General features: G+C 42.6%; 1 protein-coding gene across 5 annotated transcripts in view; it reads left to right on the top strand.

Annotated features, from left to right (window-relative positions):
* LUZP2 (leucine zipper protein 2) overlaps positions 1-23617 on the top strand; it is a 303055-nt gene that overhangs the window by 205732 nt on the left and 73706 nt on the right. For 4 of the 5 annotated variants that reach the window (XM_088668179.1, XM_060279101.2, XM_088668162.1 and 1 more), the window contains exons 6-7: positions 3964-4026; positions 11858-11920. In XM_088668179.1, the coding sequence (XP_088524305.1) occupies positions 3964-4026; positions 11858-11920 (126 nt within the window). The remainder of the gene's footprint in view (positions 1-3963; positions 4027-11857; positions 11921-23617) is intronic. The other variant, XM_088668177.1, reaches the window with a different exon arrangement.

Raw genomic sequence — 23617 nt, 5'->3', positions numbered from 1 at the left:
AACCATTTATAACATACTTGCAGAAACAAAGGAAGACCATTGACTTGATGGCAGGATTTAAATAAACACTCACACCTTTATCAACAAAGAACATTTAAAACAATAAAAGAAATTATATAGTAGACTCCTAAGAAACAGCAGTATGTAATGAGGGAAACAAACAAGAAGTGGAAGTTGGGGGAAGCCCAGGAGGGGAGGGGAGAAGTGATGTAACATAAATGTTATTGATATGAGATGTATGTAATGATAGAAAAAGAAAAGTGAATAATTAAAAAAAGAAAAGAACAAAAGGGACAGTGTACACTATAGCTGTGAAATGCCAGCTCAGACATATACCCTTGTTGAGGACAAAGTCAATTAATGCATGGCAGAAAACCCTTAGTCTCTTCCAGTTTGTGCTGATTGACTGGGTTGCATACGTGCTCCAAAGAAATGAGATGTGCTGAAAGTGTGAAGTCTGAGTTCTCTGTAGAATAATATTGTAGTTCCTCTTCATTGCCTCATAATGCAACAAACACCTGCATCAAGCAGCTTGAAGCGATTTATCATTGCAGAAGGAGCCACTTTCAGTGGGTAATAGACAGGAACAAGTTAAAATGTGTGTGAAACAAGATGCTGTCTGCTGTCATTACCCAGGAATTGTGCAAAGGACACATGAGGGATTTCAAATGTAAACAATGAATGAGAATTATTTTTTGCATCGGTCTTAGCAAGCAGATTTAGTCCAATAAAACTAAGAAATGTCTTATTTACAACTCAAACTTTCAGAGTTTCCATTAGAATGCAGACTTAAATCTGGCTTGATGTCCTGAATTCAATTAATTCTGTTTCAATTGATAACATGTTTCCCATGCATAATTTTAGAGGATGCTATTACTACCGTAGTTAGAAATAAATTTGCATTACTGCTGCAGTGTGCTTATCTAAAAGAATCAAATGCATAGGGCTTGGTTTCCATATCATTTAAAGCTGGTTGTCATTGAAAGACTTCACATATTTCATTTTTAAAATATGTTTTGATGTCGATTTCCTAGGCACTGCATGCTGCAGTGTGAAAAGTAACGGGATGGCATTTAACAGAAATTAAGAAAAGAGAAATGGTCTAGCCCTTTTATTTTCATTTCATTTTTCGTGAGTGTTATTGCATCAAGGTAAAGGATATTCCTCTGATATTCCTCCTACTGGTTGTGATAGGCAGAATCCCGTCTTTTGCCTCCTCTCCAGGAAGAGGGCCAATCCCTCTCCCCAGACCAACCCTGCCTGTAGTTAATAGAATCACAGAACCATAGAATTGTAGAGTTGGAAGAGACCCCAAGGGTCATCTAGTCCAACCCCTTGAAATGCAGGAATCTCAACTAAAGCATCATAGAAGAGGAGGAGGAGGAGGAGGAGGAGGAGGAGGAGGAGGAGGAATTTGGATTTGATATCCCACTTTATCACTACCCAAAGGAGTCTCAAAGCGGCTGACATTCTCCTTTCCCTTCCTCCTCCACAACAAACACTCTGTGAGGTGAGTGAGGCTAAGAGACTTCAAAGAAGTGTGACTAGCCTAAGGTCACCCAGTAGCTGCATGTGGAGGAGCGTAGACGCGAACCTGGTTCACCAGATTACGAGTCTACCATTCTTAACCACTACACCACACTGGGTCTAAGACAGATGGCCATCCAACCTCTGTTTTAAAATCTCCAAGGAAGGAGAGTCCACCACTGTCATGGTCCGGTCGGCGGGCGTCAGGACCAGAGGCAAGATGGTGGTGAAGAAGCAGGAACAGGCACAGGGCTGAGGGTCCAGCAGCAGGCAGTTGCAGGGTCAAGGAGCAAGGCAGAGACGAAGGTCCACGGGGCAAGAAGCAAGGCGAAGGCTCAAGGAACAAGAAGCAAGGCGAAGGTCCAAGGAACAGGAAGCAAGGCGAAGGTCCAAGGGTCGAGGAGCAAGGCGAAGGATCAAGGAACAAGAAGCAAGGCGAAGGTCCAAGGAACAAGAAGCAAGGCGAAGGTCCAGGGAACAGGAAGCAAGGCGAAGGTCCAGGGAACAGGAAGCAAGGCGAAGGTCCAAGGGTCGAGGAGCAAGGCGACGACAAGGCAAGGGTCCAAGGAACAAGAAGCAAGGCGAAGGTCCAAAGGTCGAGGAGCAAGGCGTCGACAAGGCGAGGGTTCAAGGAGCAGGAGGCCAGATGCAACCAGGCAGGGATAGCGTTGCTGTGGCAAAGAGCTGAAGGGAAATGCTGGGCTTTTATCCCTCCCAGCTCCTGCCACCAGGTGCAGTGAGATCTCAAGTGGCCTCACCTGGGTGACTACTCCTTGCCTCTCCAGCACAAGCTGATGTCTTCACCTGTGTGGCCACGCCTTGCTTCCCCAGCACAAGCTGAGGCAGGCCCCAGTCCTGCAAGGCACTACAGGCCTCAGAGCCTGACTCCTGCCCATACTCCTGACAACCACTAATGAAGGTGTCCATTCCACTGTTGGACAGCTCTTACTGTCAGAAAGTTCTTCCCTATGTTTAATCCCCGCATAGCCAGATTACTTCCCACCTCAGCTAACTGGAGTTCATTTGACTTATTAAATGGTCCTTCCCACTAATAAAATGGAGTTATTGAATTTGGAAGCAAAATCACAAACCACTCCTCCTAAGGCTCTCCTATTGAGAGGTTCCTGAAGACACCTCACCTGCATCTTCCTTGTGATACAATTGTCTAGTTTTGATTGTCTTATCTAGTGTGAAAAGCTTTCCAGACCAACATTTTTTTTAATTGTAAAGATTATGCACCAATTTCATGGTGATTTCCCCAAATAATGAACTCACAAGACCTAAGCACATGTTGCATCCAAGTGAATGTACTGAATAGTGATGACCTTTTTTTTAAAGGGGGAAAATATATATACCTCAGGAAGGGTAGAGAAACAACAGTAGAAGAGAAAGTGCTTAATCCTTTACTTATATGCCTCTTCATAGCCCGGAACATCCACTTTGCTTATGTTGGGTTGCTGCCAAAACATGTTTCAGTACCCTTTGCAGGGCAAAGCAACACAATGATGAGTCTTCTCCCTGCTGTTTCTCTGCTCAGAATCATTCCTTCCCAAAGTGGCGTTTTATAGAAAAGAAATAGGGCCTCCAGGGCTCAAGACAATGGTTCCTGAGCTTTATTTGACTCTGTAAGGAAGTGCTATACTATTATTACACTTGCTGTATAAAAGCCAGAAATGGGGAAATGCCTGAAAGCACTTTCTGCAGTCTGCCTCTCACTTTCCTCTACAGGATCATCCTGTATCCAGAACATCTGCACTGCTTGTCAATGTTGTAATTGTTGTTAATATATTAAAAATGTGGTATTAATTATGCAAGCTCTCCTCGATTGGAGTAGCATGGTGTTTTAAAAAAACATAAGATCCATTAGAAACCACTTTAGCTTTTTCATGAGGCTTCTTAATATCCCACATGTAATGAAATATAGATAGTAATTGGTTTCTGTACAATAATGAGGGCAGAAAATGGAGGTGGGGAAAGAGTGAAAAGACTTAGTACAGCTTTTGTTGCAAAGTATCTGGGAAAATTTTCACATACGCTAAAATGTGTGGCTAGTTTGGCACCTGCATATAAGCGAGCATAGGCTTATGGTCCGCTTCACTTTATTCTTAGCATGAAGATGAATGGAATTAAAATAGACTCAGTCTCTCTGTTTTCCAAGTGAGAATCTGTACATTAAATCAGCTACCAAGTAACAGACTGTGGGGCAGTTCTTAAATTGCTTGAACGGTATTTGCAGCTACCACGTGGTTTCGTATCCAGTCAAATTTGAAGTGTGGTGACTTGTGATATCTATCTTCATTCTTGATGTATTTTTGTCCTCACTGCTATCCAAATATCATATTTTCATATACTATGCTAAAATATTTAGATGATTTCTTATTATTTTAATGCATGCTGGTGATATTTATCTATATATATTTATTCTCCTCCCTTTAGAACAAAAGCCTGAAAAACAAACTCCTTTCTGGAAGCAAGCTTTGTGGCATTCATGCTGAAGAGGTGAGTAAGATTTGTTTTGTTCTGACCCCAGCAAGCTGAATGGAGCAAATAATTTATTGGTGAAGCCTGCTGCAAATCAGGGGTGGATTTAGGGATGTGGATGCAGGTGGCGCTGTGGGTTAAACCATAGAGCCTAGGGCTTGCCGATCAGAAGGTCGGTGGTTCGAATCCCCGCGACGGGGTGAGCTCCCGTTGCTCGGTCCCAGCTCCTGCCAACCTAGTAGTTCGAAAGCACCTCAAAGTGCAAGTAGATAAATAGGTATCGCTCCAAGTGGGGAGGTAAAAGATATTTCTGTGTGCTGCTCTGGTTCGCCAGAAGCGGCTTTGTCATGCTGGCCACATGACCTGGAAGCTGTACGCTGGCTCCCTTGGCCAATAACGCGAGATGAGCGCCGCAACCCCAGAGTCGGTCACGACTGGGCCTAATGGTCAGGGGTACCTTTACCTTTACCTTTTAAGCAGTGAACACTCATTGGGTGCTGAGCCTAGGGGGTGTCATCACAAAGCCCAGTAAGCTTTCCCAAATTTCCCAGATTTGAAAAACAGATGGGAGGGCTGTGGGACCCTGCTGAGCTCTTGTGTCTCCTTCCCAAAGCCAGGTGCCTCCTTACCCACCTTTGGGAAGGCTGCCCAAGGACTAGTGGGTGGAGGCAATTTTTGGCCTCAGACAGGTTACCATAATACCCAAGTCTGCCACTGTACGACTTTATTTCTGGAGTAAAAAAATATTTTGTGCAGGTGTCAAGATAATCCTGTGCACAAAAGTGTCTGGTTACCTCCAGTAGATTCTTAAATGTTCATTCATAAAGCATAAATGTGTCCAAGATTAAGAGTCTTGAAGTCATTTGTGCAGTCAATCATAAAATTCTGCTTTAATCTGCTTTAAGGGGGAAATGGATAAAAAATACTGTAAATAAATCAATATAATAAAACTCCTAAGCAATATTTCAAATCTAATAAAAAGCCCAACCACTGTTTCAAAAACCTTACAATGTTAATGATGCTTCATATTTTCACACACATGGCTTATAGAAAAGCCATAGGATATGTATGTGCTGGGAATAGGATGTGTACCCTGGAATTTTCTGTTTGTTTCACATTCAGCAGCTCTTGTGTCAAACATGTGCAAAATATTTCTACGAACAGAGAGTGGTAGTCAATGCTAGTCCTATTGAAAGGAGACCTATTCAAGTTAATAAACATAAATAACTTAGATAGGACTTAGCTGAGTATCATTAATCAATATTATGATAGCATCCCTGTCCCCCACCCAGCAGAGGAAATTTCAGCAAAGACCTCAGCTAACATGTCACAGAAGTACAGTGGTACCTTGGTTCTCAAATGCCTCGGTACTCAAACAACTTGGAACCCAAACACTGCAAAACCGGGCGTAAGGGTTCCAGTTTGCAAACTTTTTTTGGAAACTGAACATGCTCCGCTTTGAATGTTACACTTCCGTTTTGAGTGTTATGGTGAGGTCTGTCTGTTTTTGCTATTTATTTTGAGTTTTTGTTTTGTGAACACTTTTTTGTTTTGTTTTTGTGACTGTGTGGAACCCAGTTCAGCTACTGATTGATTGAGTGATTGCAGTACATTGTTTATTGCTTTCAATTTATGGATCCATGGTCTCATTAGATAGTAAAATTAATGTTAAATTGCTGTTTTAGGGGTTGTTTTTAAAAGTCTGGAACAAAGCAAGCCTTGATTTTGGAACGCTTTGGTTTTGGAACGGACTTCTGGAACGGATTAAGTTTGAGAACCAATGTACCACTGTAACTGGATATGCAGCTGCAGGCCATGGGTTGAAAATATGAGAAAGGACACACTGTCCTTTTAAAACACCCTGAGTCATTGTTAAAAGGCACCTCAGTTCTCTTGAACCACTTGAGCAGCAGAACCAGAACTCAGGACCATCTGAGGAATTTAGTAGGGTAAACAGCTAGAATAAAGACAAACTTCAATGCAAAAATGGATGTACATGTGATTTGGGCTCATAGAATAGGCTTTTCAAAGTGTTACAAAGCAGCAGTTCATGCAAGGAGGAAGTGGCAGTGGTGCTCATAAGTGGCAGCAGTACTGCTGGTTATTAGAATGGTGACAAGGCATCGTGTTGACAAGGTTGAGGAGAGCCAAGTTGGTGCTTCACAGGTCCATACCATAGATTGAGCCATTTCAAGTACAGATGTGTTACTTTCCTCATGTTCACATGGCTTAGAATATAGACTGATTGGGGGTGGGGGGAACCTCAAAATGGCCCACCTTATTTTCCGAGAAGTTGTCCTCCCGCCTATGAATTCACAACCCCTGCATTCCGACTTAAGATACAGATATCCCACCTAATATTTCTACTGGACTGGGGCTGATCTGTGTTTAAGCACCACAATCTGCTGCCAGTTTGACTCTCATTCCAGATGTTTCTGAGATCAGCAGTGATGCGATGTTAAAGCATGATTAAAAAAAAGTATTGTGCTGGAAATGGTTGATTTCAGCAGAATCAAAATGTGCAGAAGGTTGTTTGAAATCTGTCATCACCTCTATTGTGCAAACAGATAATTTTATACTTTTCACAGGGGTGAGAAGTAGAACATTTCTTTAAAATCTTAATTTCTGCTTTCCCAGCATAATAACATGTTTGGCTATGATAAGGTGTGAATCTCTTTGCAATCACAATGCAGAGACAAATGGGGCAGACCCTTTCTACCATTAAAATATATTTGTGCCGTATTTTATCACAAATAGGATTGTGCTTGTTCTGTGGTAGCTACAGTGCATTTCTGATGAGCCATCCCTCATTCTGTTGCCATAGCAGGATCATGCAAAGCTATCATACTTGCTATCATACTTGCAAGAAGAATGACTGTTGCCAGAATAATAGCTTTGGCACCTACGCTGTTCCTCAGGGGTAGAATTCTTGGTGAACCCAAACAGTGCCATGTGTTTGTACCCTGTCTGGTACAACAGAATGGGTTGGGAGCTTGTGGCTGTCTTGCTAATAAATGGATGAATTGATTGATTAAGCAATTAAAAAATTTTTTTAGCGTATCTTAATACAGCTGATTAGGGGGAATATTTAATGAACATTTTTCTTTCTTCAAGGATCTAAAAAGACAATACTGCACTGAGAAATTAATATCAAAACACAATGCTTTAAAAAAAGGAAGAGAAGGCTCAGGGAGTGTTAACAGCAATGCAATCAACAAACGTGCTTGTCATTTCACAGAGGACAACTGTAATTAAATCCAAATTATTAAATTTGTGATCACTCTCCTGTTCACATGGCATACTTATTAGATAAATTACATTTGCAGATATCACTGGTGAAGGCAATTCAGCCTAGTTTACATTATCATGTTTGCACTAGTTTTAAGCACATTGTTATCCATGTTTTAAAAATCCAGATTACACCCCTAGCCAAAGCCTATTATGAATGTAAAATGTAATAAGTCCATGTCTTTTCTGACTCACCTGGTCTTACTTGCTTCTTTTAACTGCATTTTATTCAACTCTGTTCATTCATTTTGTACTTGCACCTTTCATTTTTGCTTTTAAGTATAATAGAATGAACACCACAAACTGTTAATATATATATTAATGCACTAGATTGTTGGTAAGTATATAGCTGATCTGTCCATGAATGATGACATACCAAGGGACCAGAAATAACCCTTTGGTATAGGAAGAGCTATCTGTCTCACCCCCATATGCTACTAGGGAGGAAAGAGAGAAAGACACAGAAGCAGGTGACAGAAAATAAGAATGAAAAGGAGGTAACCCTGCCTATTTTTGGCTGTGTTTCTTCTCACTGTCTGTGTGCAGCCCCTGACAGATTACCCTTGGGGGAATGCAGTCCTTTACAGACACAAGGCCCACCTAGGCAACTGGAAAATGTACTCTCTTATCTTCCCATATTGTGCTGAGAACAACACAAAAGCCAGAAGTTAAGAGATGTCCCTGCCTCCCCTTGTACAGTGAGCAAACTTCATTCATGTTCATAGATCCTCATTCAAAAGTGGGGGGGGGGGTTAAATGCAGGAAGGCAATTTCGCAGCCAACAGAAAGGGCTGCTCTTTCAGTGCAGCCCTAAATAAAACTATTGTAAATTAGGATATATAGATACTGTATAGATTTCCTTTTCCAGAGGAAAATATAAAAATTCCTTCAGTAGCACCTTAAAGACCAACTAAGTTTATATTTTGGTATGAGCTTTCGTGTGCATGCACACTTCTTCAGATACACTAGAAACAGAAGTGTCAGACCCTATATATATATACAGAGGGTGGTGGGGGTGGGTGGGAATGGGTGATGGGCTGATGGGAGTGGTAACTTTTCCAGAGGGTTCACAATGATTCCCTGAATACATCTTTAGCCAATCATTTGAATAATTTTTCAATATACACAATGTGGAAAGAAGGAATGCTCACCTCTTTGTCATCATATTAATCACCACTTTCTTTTTTAATCTAAATTGTGGATCATTTTAGTTGTGTGGATGCAGCCAACCTCCGTGGTTTTCTTCTGTAACTCCATAACATTTCATTTGGGAACATCATATTTTGATCTGCACTGTTACTTTACAACTGTTCTCTTTCTGTTTGTTTTGCATGATGTTTATGCACATTTTAATATTTGCTACACAACTGTGAATAATGTAACACGAGAGTTTACATTTAAATGGTAAACAGGGAATATTACTTCTCGGTGCCTCATATTAAATCTGTGCCCCTGAGTAATTTTTGCCCATAGATCTTTGTGAGTTGACAAGCTTCTAGAATTGTTCACTGAGCACCTTTCTAAGAGAAATACATTTTTATAAAGGAAGGTTTGTTAATAATAAACCTGCCTTGTGTGGGTTTACCTAATATAACAGAACCTGTAATGGATTCTTCATTTAAAAACAGCAACCATAGCTCAGTGATAGAAGACATCTTGTGCATGCAAAACGTTCAGGGTTAAATCCCAGAGATCTCTAAGTAGGGCTGTGAAAGACCCACTGCCAGTCATTGTAGACAATACTAAGCTTGATGGACCAAGGAATTGGGTTGGTATAAGAAGGCTTCCTATCCCCAATAGCAGGCCATGGGGTGGCACAGTGGCACTCATCTTAACCTCCGGACGCCTATGTCCCTGCTGCCTAACAGGATAGGAAGGGGTGAGGTGGCAATGAGGTCTGTGCAAGGACAGATACACCAGCAGGATTGCCAGGTTGGCTCTGCCAGTGCATTGGCACTGCACTGATCTTGCCACCCTGGCCCTATCCCAGGTATCGTATGGCTAGTAAGACTCCTGTCTGAAGCCCTGTAGGTTTGCTTCTAGTCAGTGTAGTGTACTGAGCTAGACAGATAGATCTGTGACTTTGCTGAGTGAAAGGCAGTTTCCTATGTTCCTATGTTTAGTTGTCTTAGTCGTGTTCGACTCTTCGTGACCCCATGAACCTGAGCATGCCTTGGAAACTCTCATTTTCTTTTCATAGCTTCTCCTTTTTTTATATCCATGGAGTTTTCTTGGCAAAACACTGGAGTGGTTTGCCAATTCCTTCTCCAGGTGGATCACATTTAGTCTAAACTCTTGGCTATGACCTCGTCTTGGGTGACCCTGTACGGCATAGCTCATAGCTTCTTGGAGTTATTCAAGCCCCTTCGCCGTGACAAGGCAAGTGATCATGAAGGGGTCCTATGTTCCTGTGAGATAACATAAACATATGGAATCTTGCTGATTCCAAAGATAGGTCCCTGATTCAGAGCAGCTTATGTAACTTTGGTCACATAGTCACATTATATTGAACTTAGTCAATGTGCTAAAATACTTAGCATGTTAATTTGCAAAATAGTTTGGAAACAGCCCTGTTTGTAGGCCTGCATCTGATCATGGTTGACTGTATTAGGCAATAGGCCCTAATTTTTGGGGGGGAGGGAACATAGCTCTGTGGCAAAGCACAAGCTTTCCATGCAGAAGGCTCCGGGGTTCATTCCCTAGCTACTCCAGTTGAAAGGATTAAAGGTAATGGTAAAGGGACCGCTGACCATTAGGTCCAGTCGTGACCGACTCTGGGGTTGCACGCTCATCTCGCGTTATTGGCCGAGGGAGCCAGCGTACAGCTTCCAGGTCATGTGGCCAGCATGACAAAGCTGCTTCTGGCGAACCAGAGCAGCACACTGAAACACCGTTTACCTTCCCGCTGTAGCGGTACCTATTTATCTACTTGCACTTTGACGTGTTTTCAAATTTAGGAAGCAGGAAATGAGCAAAACCTTTAGACTCTGGAGAACCGCTTGCATTCAGAGCAGATAACACTGATACACAGACTTTCTGACTTGGTATAAGGCAGCTTCCAATGTTTCCCTCAGTATTAATGAGCTATCAATATACTGAATACATTATTAAACTGAAAAATTAATAGCAGCTTGTGTCTGATTATGACAAAGCAGATAATTCAGCATCAGTTTCGCATTTTGAATGAATGATAATACCTTTAAAATTAGTAAGTTAATGATCTAAAATAAATAGCTACGGGGTGGGGTTGCAGGATTTCTGCTCTTGCTTCTGGGTTGTTTATTAAAAAAAGAAAAGAAAAGATAATATTCAGGCAAGACTTGCCAGTGTGACAGCAGCAGTGTAGCATGGACGAGATCAAAGTTGCCCTCACTAACCAATGTCTCTCTCAGCTTAATAGAGTTTTTAAGCCAAGAGATAATGGTCTGTAGCCATATAGCTGTCAATGAACATTTTCTTTTTGAGGTTGATTATGCTCCCTCTAGACCATGAAGTCAGTGTTCTAAATATTGTTCCAAAGGCAAAAAACAAAACAAAAAAACCTTTCAGCTTTATCTTGTGGTGAAGTGTCTCATACCTGCGATTCCAATCTGCCACCATGCCATTAGGCAGCCTGTGAAATAGAACCGGCTGAATAAAATTTCTGCAAGAGACAAAGCAAACTTCAGCATGTAGGGAGGAAGTTCACTTCATGTTTCTGATCTGCAGAGTTTAATTATGAAAAATGATCCTATGAGTGCCTGCAGTTCAGTGTTAGATTGCATGCTTTCCATGCATACGATTATAGGTTCTAATTCAAACCCTGGCTTCCCCAGCTTAAAAGATCACATGCAGCTGGGCTAGGAAATACCTCCTTGAGACTTTGCAGTGCAACTTCTAGTTAGATTAGAAACTAATGAGGCAGATAATCCAGTAGTCTGATTTAGGATGCCATCCCATACAAATCTAAGAGGGCATAAGTCTCTTTGAACTCAATATGCCTTACATCCAAGTAGATATGCATAGAAAGTAAGGTGGGGTGGGATTGCCGGGGGGGGGGGGGGAGAGATGCAGATCCATATTCTGTGAGTTAAATGGAGTCATGAAAAGCGGCTCCACTCAATTTTGGGTCATGTGCCCTCCTTTAACATTCTGTTGCACCTTACCTCACGTTGTTCAGGAAGGTTCTCTGATCACCCATTTTTGAGAGCCAAAGAGAGCTTAAGGGTGAAAGAGGGAAAGGCAAAGGCTCCTTGACCTGACTGAGCTTACTTTGCACTCATGTTCCAGGCCAAGATGTGTGTTCTAGTTTAAGAGCAGTCTCATTCCTGACGTGTTAGTTGTATGTGCCATGTTCCTGAGGATAAAGTGGTAAATTTGGCCCTTTGTTTTATGTGCATAATGTATGCAAGACCAGCATAGCTGTAGCAAACACAGCTCATTACATCAACAGTTGTAATTTTACCAAACCTCCCCCCACCCCGGATATACTTTCCTATTACCTGAACTTTAATATATTTTCCTCTGCAGGTTTTAAAATATAAATTACTTAAAGGATTAATGTATTATCCTCTGCTTGCAGTCAAAAAAGATCCAAGCCCAACTGAAGGAGCTTCGCTATGGGAAAAAGGATTTGATTTTTAAGGTGAGTTTGTCACTTGAGCTGGCAAAGGTATTTGCTTACAGGTAGTGTAACATTAAGGGAATATGGTCCAATGGTTTAATTATTCTAACATGTGCTGGGGGGCAGAAATGACTACCTATCACCATACATATTCAATGGGATTTGTAAAACTAAAGGGCAAATTTGATTTCTGTGATTCATTGTCGAAAATGTCAATGATTTCAGCAGTTTTCCACTATGAAAATGTTCTTAAAGGGTAAAGTCCGGTAATTCTAAATCTTCAAACCATCTAGCACTGTGTACTAACACTTACTTCATGATATTTATATTCAGGCTTCTTACACATCTAGCAAAGTTGTGATGTGTTTTCAATTATTCTCATTAATCACTTTCCCACTGTTACATATTATATAATCATGGAAGGGAAGAAGAAGAGTTTGGATTTGATATCCCGCTTTATCACTACCCTAAGGAGTCTCAAAGCGGCTAACAATCTCCTTTCCTTTCCTCCCCCACAACAAACACTCTGTGAGGTGAGTGGGGCAGAGAGACTTCAGAGAAGTGTGACTAGCCCAAGGTCACCCAGCAGCTGCATGTGGAGGAGCGGGGAAGCGAACCCGGTTCACCAGATTAGGACACTACACCACACTGGAGTAGTTAATAGGTTTCCAGTAGTCTAGCCTTTCTAAGCATGGAAGTGATAGTTTGTATATAATCCATATAGCTTGTTCTATCAATATGAAACTGACACCACCTTAATGAGGTTTATAAATTTTCAAAATATCGGATGTAAAATGACTGTTACAGAAGTTCAAAAATTGTGAGATGAAGAGCAAGACTCTTCTGTTTCTGGCCAATCATACTTTAAAGCTTTCATTTAAGAGGTTGGATTGCTTTTTATTTTATTTTATTGTAAATAAATCATTCCACCGGAGATTTCCTTTCACAGAGATGGTGAAAATCCACTGTTACAGAATTATTTACAGAATTATTTCCCTTCCATTTTACTTAGTAAATGGGCACAACGGGGTCTGGGAACCTGTGATCCTCCAGATTATGTTGGACTCCAACTCCCATGAACCTCAGCTTGCATGGCCATTGATCAGGAATTATAGGCCTTTAGGAGTACCCAGAAAACTGCAGATTGCACTCTCCCCCCAATGGTACCGTACAAGCTGTACAGCACATGTTAGTTGTAGCTAGTGAAGCCAGAAAGGAAGCACAATATCAGCCTGGCAAATGATACCCACATGCCTGCCTTATGCATGCAAAAATAGTGATAATCCTTTACTGCCATTCATCTCCTGCCTCATGGATTTTCATTTGGATTTGAGATGCAGAACCTCAAATTCCCGTCTACAACATGGGTAGAGGTGTTCCAGAATGTCTTTTAAAATGCCATTTCTTAACAACAACTTGCATGTATGTTATTTGATGTAAAGTCTGTGGATTGACTCACCTGTTTGAGTTGCGTGCTTTGCATGCATTTTATCTTTGCTTTGTGCTTGTAGCCAAGTTGTAATCAGGATTTTCTGTTAGGTTAATCTGTGATAGCTTGATGCCATGTGCAAGGTAGTTTTACATGGAAACGTGCCTTGTAAGCATTTAGGAAACATCTGACGGCAGCCCTGTATAGGGAAGCTTTTTAAGGTTTAATGTTTTATTATGTTTTTATATATGCTGGAAGCCGCCCAGAGTGGCTGGGGAAATCCAGACAGATGGGCAGGGTACAAATAATAATAATAATAATAATAATAATAATTGCACACTTTAGTTTAGATGTGTGTTCAGGAGTTCGTCTGAACATGGCTTGAAGCAGAAAATTATCTGCTAAGATTGCCTGTGTCAATTCATTAGTTTCTGTTTAAGAAGTAATTAACTGGGGTTTTAAAAAAATCCTTCTTTCCCTCAAGGAAAAACTGATTCTGGGAAGCAGATTAAAGTGCTGTTCTTCTGGCAGAACGCACATGGCTATATTTATATACACAAGTGGTATATAAATGTTGGGAAAAGAATAAATTGAGTGAAATTTGGGACATTTTACTACCCCAAATTACATTGGAGTTGAGCTCTGAGTAGAAAAATATCCTGTCTGGTTATCTATGTTTATTTCCTAGTTTTTATAGAAAAGGGTGAAAACATTGTTATATGTTCATGGGGGTCAATATGGATGCTATCCATAGATCCCTTACATGTCTGTGATCCTGTATCTGTGAGGTTTGTAATCTAGTAGAAGAAGCAGCTGAACTGTCAGTCAAGTTGTAAGATAATGCCCTTAGGCTGGCCAGTTAAGTACTGCCATTTACATGGCCAAAGAGGTTGCCCTCTTGCAATAGCGACAAATGAGTGAGCCTTTTCCCACCTCACCTGACTAGATGCTGCATCATCCTAGGATGGAGAACAACAGGCCAATGTGGTCTCTGTGTTTTGTCTGATACAGTGGTACCTCTGAAGTCAAATGGAATCTGTTCTGGAAGTCCGTTCGACTTCCAAAACATTCGGAAACCAAAGCTCCTGCAGCCAATCGGAAGCTGCAGAAGCCCTGTTGGACGTTTGGGTTCCAAAGAACGTTTGCAAACCAGAACACTCACTTCTGGGTTTGCGGCATCCGGGAGCCTAAACGTCGGAGTATCAAGGTGTTTGGGATCCAAGGTACGACTGTACTGAAAGCTGGGTTGTCTTTCTATATACTGAATCCAAAGTTATGCCTTTTGAGGTGGGATCTAGGAACCTAATGGGTAGGCAAGATCTGTTAGAGTTTAATGCAGCGAACCCTCCCACCATATATCCATATAATCATATGTCCATTGAACTTCATTCCAAGGAAACCAAAAGTGGGTAAGCTCTGGAACCCCTGGAATCCCTCATTGCTTGGAGGTTGGCATGCACACAACAGCATTATAGCAATCCTGGATACTCTTAAGTACAACCCACCATATTCACTGGAGTTCAGTCCCATTTGGGTTTAGGAGCATGAAGAGATTTTATTATTATTATTATTATTATTATTATTATTACTAAACCTTGATATTCAACAAGTACTTTTTTGCTTGGCTGTACAATCCAAGGTCAGGACCATTATTATTTTTTGTGAACCGCCCTGAGACCTCCAGATATAGGGCAGTATACAAATCCAATAAATAAAATAAATAAAAATAAAAATGAGCCCTGTGATCCTGGAAGTAGGGGCAATTTTTGCATTTTGCTATTCATACCTCCTCAGGAGGAAGCTCCACTGAGTTCAATGGGACAAAAAAAGACATTTCCAGTGTTCCAGCTGGTGTAATTTGTTCCCTGTTGGAAGGGCATGTCCTTTGTGACTTACGTAAATGTGCTTGATTGCATCCATGCCCAATAAGTAGAGCAACTTTTCTTTATTCTTTAGTGCTCTATTCAGTACACTGCCAATGAAAAACACCCTATAAACCATCCTTCTATTGCTAATCATTTTTCTGATGAAGAAAGCTCTCAGAGTTTTTACGTGCCATTAGAACCTATTCTAGACATGTGTTCTATGTTGAAAATTCTATACGGGTGAGCATAAATCCCTTCTATCATCTCATCAGCTTTTTATAACTTGGTTTCTTTTCACCTGAAATTATTAAATCACCAAAAAAATGCAAACGGAGAAATTGCTGCAAATTTAGAGAAACAAAGTAACCCTATATGTTCATTAGTACAGTCTCACTGACTTCAATAGAAATAATTTTAAATAAGTGTGCCAAATTATAGAAGTGTGAGTAATAGCAGACAGCAGCAGAATCAGCTTAGTACTGTAGTTCTTAACTGAGACTTAGTCTCACTGAACACCATGGGATTTATTTCTGAGAAGATATGCATGGTATTGGGCTTTAAGAATGCATGATCACAGTCTAGCCCTGGAATCTCAGGCATACTTTGAAGGATAACTCAATTTGAACTTAGTACGACTTACGTTTGAATAAACATATTTATAATCAGGCAGTGAGTAGCCTGGGGGGTGGGGGGAGTATATTGCAAGTGATCAAGGAAGTGGAAGAACCCATGTGCTGCAGTGAGCAGATTGTTGGAGTCCAGGTTTTAACGCCACTCAATAAGCATAGAGGATGATCTTTGACCACTTGCAATCTCTCAGCCTAAGCCAGCTCAAAGCGTAGTTGTGAGGATGAACTAGGATGATCTCACAGGTTCTGAAACCTTTCTTATATTACTAGGCTTTTTATTACTGATTTTTCTAGGTTTCTTTTTAAGCAATTTCACTGCTTTGTGTTGGTTCTTAGACCTTGTATTCTCAGGTGTTTTAAATTGTTTGGCTTTGTGTGATTTTAATTGCTGTACAGTTATTGTTTTGTTGTTTTCTAATTTTTGTTGGATGCCCTATACTGTATTTTTAAAGGCAGCATGGAAATAATTTCAATAAATAAATAAGAAATCTTAAGAAATCACTGTAAGTTCATTGGGGTATACCTATCTTAAAATTATTGAGAAGGGGACAAGCTAAAGAAGTGGCAAGAAGCTTTAGGTCCGTGTGTATGTGTGTGTGTGTGGGGGGGGGGGGGTAACTTTCAATGCCTATCCTTATTGAACATGTTTTCTTGGACTCTGCATTAAATTGCATCATTGACTCAGATGAGATCTGTATCTGTCGCTGCCTAAAGCAGGAGCGAGGAGTCTCCCCACACCACACCCTCTTCCCAGCCACACCTCATCTCTCCTCATCTCTGAACCAGCCCTTCCTTGCACCTCTCTTTAATGTTTTTGCATGGTTGGAATTGGTCTTTGAACTTTGGCATTGCCTCTTGCTGGCCTTGATAGAATGTTGCTCAGAAGAGAATGCCACCCTTGGGCTAAGAAACCTTGAAACTTTCCCCACCCTCTGGCCTGAAGCAGGAATTGGTCTAGAAGATGTTTCCCCTCCTCAAGAATAAGCAAGTGGTAGTGGTGAGGAACTCACCTCAGCCCTAAACCTTTGCACTTTTGACTCCCCTTCCAATCCATTCCAGCTTTCAGTCTCTACTCTAATTAGCGCAAGGTCTGAAAAGCATGGACTGAAAACATAGATCACTCACAGTTAAATACCCAGAGCTAAGGTTGAGGGATGTTACCCACAGAATGTGAATATCAGAAGAGGCAACTGCTTCATTGAGCATCTCCATTTCTAAAATGAAAAGATCAAGCTTCACCACTGCTGCTAGTGCTGACTCCATATGGTTGACCGCTCTCATGTTTATTCATACAAAACCAAGTGAAATCAATGAAGCAGCACAGTTGCAACTGCAAGCATTATGCCATCAAGTGCATTTATTATGGGAAGGCTTCACTGCTTATTTTCCTATCCTTATGCCATTGTTTTATTTTATTGCCCCTCGGGCTCTTGGATTTTTTATTTAGATTTAAATCCTTAGGCCACTCTTTGGCCACATCAGTATACAAAGCTGTTGATTTATAAATCACATTTGTCGGTCAGGGAGTTAAATTATTTCACCCTTTCAGTTCAGGATAGTTTCATTGGCCTTTAGAGGGCCAAGAGAAAATAAAGGGCTCAGGAATGCTGACTTTTCCAACTGAGGTGTGTTCAGTACTTTTCTAGAAAAACAGGTGTCGGTACTCACCATGAAGTTGTTACAGTAAATACCATACTTTTTAACAACAACCCAAAAGAGGTGCCGGTACTTCATACCCTGGAGTACCCCTGAAGAAGAAGAAAGCACTGGGTGTGTTCCTCTTTGAGCCACAGTGATCTTCAGTTTTACCTTGGTTCTTGAACGGCTTAGTTGCAGAACAAATAGGCTCCCAAATGCTGCAAACCCGGAAGTGTTCCAGTTTGCAAATGTTTTTCGGAAGCCTAATGTCCGATGTGGCTTCTGCTTGAGTGCAGGAAGCTCCTGCAGCCAATTGGAAGCCGCACCTTGGTTTTCTAATGGTTTCAGGAGTCGAACGGACTCCTGGAGTGGATTAAGTTCGAGAACCAAGGTACCACTGTACATAATTTCATCCAAAATCTTATAGGACTATAGAACCACATGGAAACATATTTTGTGAATTGAGAGATTGGAAGAAGAAGAAGAAGAAGAAGAAGAAGAAGAAGAAGAAGAAGAAGAAGAAGAAGAAGGGGAGGAGGAGGAGGAGGAGTTTGGATTTGATATCCCGCTTTATCACTACCCGAAGGAGTCTCAAAGCGGCTAACATTCTTGTTTCCCATCCTCCCCCATAACAGACACCCTGTGAGGTGGGTGGGGCTGAGAGACTTCAGAGAAGTGTGACTAGCCCAAGGTCACCCAGCAGCTGCATGTGGAGGAGCGGAGACGCGAACCCGGTTCCCCCGATTACGAGTCTACTGCTCTTAACCACTACACCACACTGATTGCTTTTATATTCTACCTTTTTCTCCAAGGAGCTCAAGGTGGCATACCTGGTTGACCACTCTTCATTTCATCCCCACAACAACCCTGTGATGTAGTTTAGATGGAGAGGCAGTGAGTGGCCAAGCTCACCCAGTAAGCCTTATGGCTGAATTGGGATTTGAATCCTGATCTTGAAGGTCCTAACATAACAATCTAACTGCTACATCACACTGGCTATCAACATATATTCTCCTTCCTTCCTTCCTTCCTTCCTTCCTTCCTTCCTTCCTTCCTTCCTTCCTTCCTTCCTTCTAGAGTTGTGCTGAAACCTGCCCTCTTATTTCTTGAAAGGTCTCTTCTCTTGTGAATGAGAATTTATTTTTTTCTGTCACTTTAGAGTAAGCCACTTTAGAGTTTTGGTGGGTATCGGGCTGGACTTATCTAAAAGGTGGGGAACTAGATCTGACCAGTGTGCCAGAGAATTATCTCAGAGTAACAGGCACACCAACACAGACCCACAGGCACACACCACTTGCTTGCTGAATGAAACACCAACTCGAGAGGATATGCAATAGCAAAACCTGCACCCCATCCATGAGAATTTCACATAATTGTGTCCTCTGATCATTTCTGGATGCACTTTCTTTTCTCACTCACTGATAGAGAATAGGTGGGGCTGTTGTCTGGCAAACACAGCACAACATGACTTTCTTCCCTCCTCCTATTTTATTTGATGACCTGCTTTGGGCTTGTCTTGCATCTCATCACAGCTGGGTATTCGCCTTCTCTTTCAAGCTCCATTTGGCCTAGAGCTCAGGACAGTTTAAAAATGCACTACTAGCTTTCTGAGATCTTCAGCATCTTAATTATCTCTGGTGCTTCTCCTTGGGGCATCTTCAAAGTCCCAATCAGAGCAAAGGCAAGAACACATAGCCAGCTTGGGCCAGAACTACAACCTTTTTTTGAAGTCAATTACAAAAACAGTTGTTCAGTTTTTCAGTAATAGCAGCACCTGCATAATCAGCTCGAAGGACCCCTCTTGTTTGAAATGGCTGCAGAGCTGCTGCTGCTGCCACTCCAGCTAAATTTATCTGCCTAACCTTGTCACACAAAATAACTTGGCTGACGTATTAAAGGTGCCATTAACTTCAAATGTAAGTCCAGAACCTTAAGGCCACCTCAGGGGCATGCAAACCTTTCCAAATTGGATTTTTTCAGTTCATTAAAGATGTAATAACCTTCTTAATGCACAAGGCCACATTCAAAGCAGCTACAAAACAATAGAAAGACTGTTTCTAACATGTCAGAGATGAAAGGGGTTCTTGTTTCCTTCACAGGTTTATAAAAATAGCAAAGGAATCTTCATGTGAAGATGAGAGAGAGCTTTGATTCATTACAACCTTTGGTTGACCTATTCACCGGTATGGATTAATTACGGCTTTATAGACAATTAACCCAATATCAGCTCATAAATATTACATCGCACAAGCAATTATAAATCTATGTTAAAACTTGAATATATGTGTCCTACCCTTCTTTTTGTCACTATTTCCCTTCATTTGCATTTTAAATGTAGGGGTCTTTTCCAGGATGTAGGCTTTATTCTGTGCTCATTATTTATTTAATTAAAAGATCTCTATTTTGCCTGTCATTAAATAATACCAAAGGCAGTGTGCAATAAAGCAATTCAATACAAAACAATTAAAGTTTAAAACAGCAAATCACAATTGTTGCCCACATGCATGTGGCATATTTTCCAGGAGCCAGTCCCCCACTTGGAATAGCATACAGAGTCAGGTGTGGGCTGAAAATATCCACAACTATATTGGAAACAACAGCCCCAGGGTTTAGTGTGTTGGATGGCTGCCATCAGGGAGCTGTCTGATAATTTGAATCCACCTTTGCATGGGTCATTCCAGTGGTCCTAGCCATCAACTGGAATCTGCTCATGAGCTACTGCTGGTGCTATAATGTAGCATCCTGAGAAGACCCCTTATACGGTCCTTCATTTTTGTATCTGTGATCTTGCCCAGTGACTACTCACCATCACCATTGTGACAGCAGAAGAATAAGAGTTATAAATGTAAGGAGATTAATGCAAGGGCCTTACTCCAGAGAAAGAGAATAGCCCACATCACTAAAAGCGCTTTCCTAATGTTCTTTTTTCTTCATCGGCTTTTCTTCTGAGAAAACCCTGTGCTTTCCCAACATAATTGCTAGAGAGCACACACAATTAATGGAAAGTTATGGCCGAGGGAATATTCCACCACTGGAATCTGTACAAGACCCATGGCCCATAGCTGTCAAGTTTTCCCTTTTCTCGCGAGGAAGCCTATTCAGCATAAGGGAATTTCCCTTTTAAAAAGGGAGAACTTGACAGCTATGCCATGACCTCTAGGAGGGAGAGTGGGTCCAGAAGACTCCTCTGCATTTTATTAAGAAACGGATCTGCTCCAGAAATAGAATGAAACCTCTGGTTCAGGGAAAGAGAAGTGTTTTTGCCTTGGGGAATGTTGAGATGAGGAAGGGAATGACTACAGCTAGGTCCCTATTTCATATCTGCATCCTAGGACAAAAGACCTATAACCCAGTCTCCACATCCACCCTGATGCATCAAGGAATATGCCTTTTCACAGGGCCGGCTCGCCCATTGGTTCTAGTGGCGCGGAGTGCCTGGGCGCTGAGGGGGTGCTGAGGGGCACCAAGGGGTACCCCAGCAAGTGGGGGAGCTGCGCGGCGGCCTCACTTTTCCCTCCTCCTGCACCCTGCACCACTCAGGGCTCAGGGGAGAGCAGAGAGGTAAGCGAGCAGAGCAGGGGCACTAGGACCCTGTTCCGCTCTGCAGTGCCAGGGTCATCCCTCAGCCCGGCGCTGCGATTCATTGGTAGAGGCGATGCCACATGGCACCAGCTCTAACAATGAAAACGCAGCGCCAGGGTCATCCCTGTTGGCGGGAAGGCTCGGGTGCCTTCCTGCAGTCTAGGGCTCTCCCCGCTGGATCCATGGTGCTCCGCTGCCGCGGGAGGGCTCCGGCCCCAGAAAAGGGAAGCTCGCCGTCGGGGAGTGGCTGCCCGTGGGGGGCTTCTGCGAGGAGTGCAGAGACATTGCGGCCTCCCTCACACCCGCTCCGCTCGCTTCCCTCAGCCCCCCACCACCACGTCGGGGTGGTTTCTGCCCAGCTCCTTGCCCCCTCGGCCCCAAGAAACCTCCACCCCGGGCCGCTGCGGAGAGGCTGCCGAGCGCTCCCAAGCCCCGTCTTCCACACCCGCTGAATGGCCGGCGCAGCTGCTGCTCAGCCCAGGCCCCTTGCCGCCTGCCGGCCCCCCATGGACTGTGGGGATGGTGCTGGTGGGACAGGCGCGAAGGGAGCTTTTGCAACTGAGATGGCGGCGGCGCTGCTTGTGAGGGATGCCTGAGAGACTTCATTGAGGCGGAGGCCGCCCGTCCTCCTCAGGTTTGGCTTAAGTTGTTTTTTGGGGGGTGGGGGGGTGGGGAGCCTCCCTTTTTCCCTCTTTGGGGGGCACTGGAGGGATCTTCGCACCACGGCGCCGGATATGCTTAAGACGGCCCTGCCTTTTCATTACCTTGCTATTTCTGAATCAAAGTGAATGAAGAAGCCATTCTGGCCTTCTTAATAAACGCTGGGACTTTAATCAAACAGACTGAAATCTTAACTACCCACTGAAACTCTGCAGTTCCATCCACACCTCTTCTGACCAGCTGTGATATGTTTCATGGTTCCTCCCAGCTGTGCATTGGCTACATTCAGAACCCAATTAGCAGAAAAAAATGGAAGCTAGCCTGCCTTTACTCATCATTTCACTGAGGACCCCTTCCTCTGGATTAGCTTCCATGAAGACCCAGCTTGAAAACACTCCCAGGAAGCAATACAAATGTAAAGCCCCATTTTTTTTACTTATCCATAAATATTTCCCTACTATATTTGTGTCAGGCTAATGAAACATCTTATAGGGCAGTCTGAAAAGAAGTGGAATGTCATCCCACCTTACTTCATCCCATTACATGTATCGCAATACTTAACACATATGCAAAACAAATGTTAGGCTAGAATTATACATTGAGAAGTTGCATCATTAAAAAAAATCAAAACAAAGAGGTCTAGAAATGATCTGCTGTCTGTGTATGTTTCCTTGGAATACATAATTGTGTGTCGAGGTCACAAGACATCCCTCCAATAACTCATACAACACACAAAATTTAAGTTTAAGGTTTTTGGCATTATTTTGGCCACAACTTTATTTAAATACAACCAAATGTGAGTGTTGGCTTAGGCACTAGTTAATCCATCTGTCCGCCGCCCTGGGACAGATCCATACTGACTTCCGCTAGCCATCTAGGGAAGTCAGTAGGTAAACACCCCGTGGGAGAGGAGGTAGCTGTGAGTCAGGCCCTCGCCCCTCCCCAAAATGCTTCCTGAGGCTCTTGCTCTTGTAAGGCCCTAGCCCCTTGCGGGGATACAGGCGAGAGCCCATCGAGCCCCAGGATTCTTTTAATGGAATACCTCTATAAGCAGCAGCAATTTTTGAGGGGTGTTGTTGTTTAGTCGTTTAGTCGTGTCCGACTCTTCGTGACCCCATGGACCATAGCACGCCAGGCACTCCTGTCTTGCACTGCCTCCCGCAGTTTGGTCAAACTCATGTTCGTAGCTTCGAGAACACTGTCCAACCATCTTGTCCTCTGTCGTCCCCTTCTCCTAGTGCCCTCAATCTTTCCCAACATCAGGGTCTTTTCCAAGGATTCTTCTCTTCTCATGAGGTGGCCAAAGTATTGGAGCCTCAGCTTCACGATCTGTCCTTCCAGTGAGCACTCAGGGCTGATTTCCTTAAGAATGGATAGGTTTGATCTTCTAGCAGTCCATGGGACTCTCAAGAGTCTCCTCCAGCACCATAATTCAAAAGCATCAATTCTTCGGCGATCAGCCTTCTTTATGGTCCAGCTCTCACTTCCATACATCACTACTGGGAAAACCATAGCTTGAACTATATGGACCTTTGTCGGCAAGGTGATGTCTCTGCTTTTTAAAATGCTGTCTAGGTTTGTCATTGCTTTTCTCCCAAGAAGCAGGCGTCTTTTAATTTCGTGACTGCTGTCACCATCTGCAGTGATCAAGGAGCCCAAGAAAGTAAAATCTCTCACTGCCTCCATTTCTTCCTCTTCTATTTGCCAGGAGGTGATGGGACCAGTGGCCATGATCTTGGTTTTTTTGATGTTGAGCTTCAGACCATATTTTGCGCTCTCCTCTTTCACCCTCATTAAAAGGTTCTTTAATTCCTCCTCGCTTTCTGCCATCAAGGTTGTGTCATCTGCATATCTGAGGTTGTTGATATTTCTTCCGGCAATCTTAATTCCGGCTTTTTTGAGGGGTAGGCCCAGT

The sequence above is a fragment of the Zootoca vivipara genome, chromosome 1 (assembly GCF_965207765.1).
Source record: "Zootoca vivipara chromosome 1, rZooViv2.hap1.1, whole genome shotgun sequence".
NCBI lineage: Eukaryota > Metazoa > Chordata > Lepidosauria > Squamata > Lacertidae > Zootoca > Zootoca vivipara.
The sequence above is the reverse complement of the archived record's forward strand: the minus strand, read 5'-3'. Positions and strand labels throughout refer to the sequence as shown.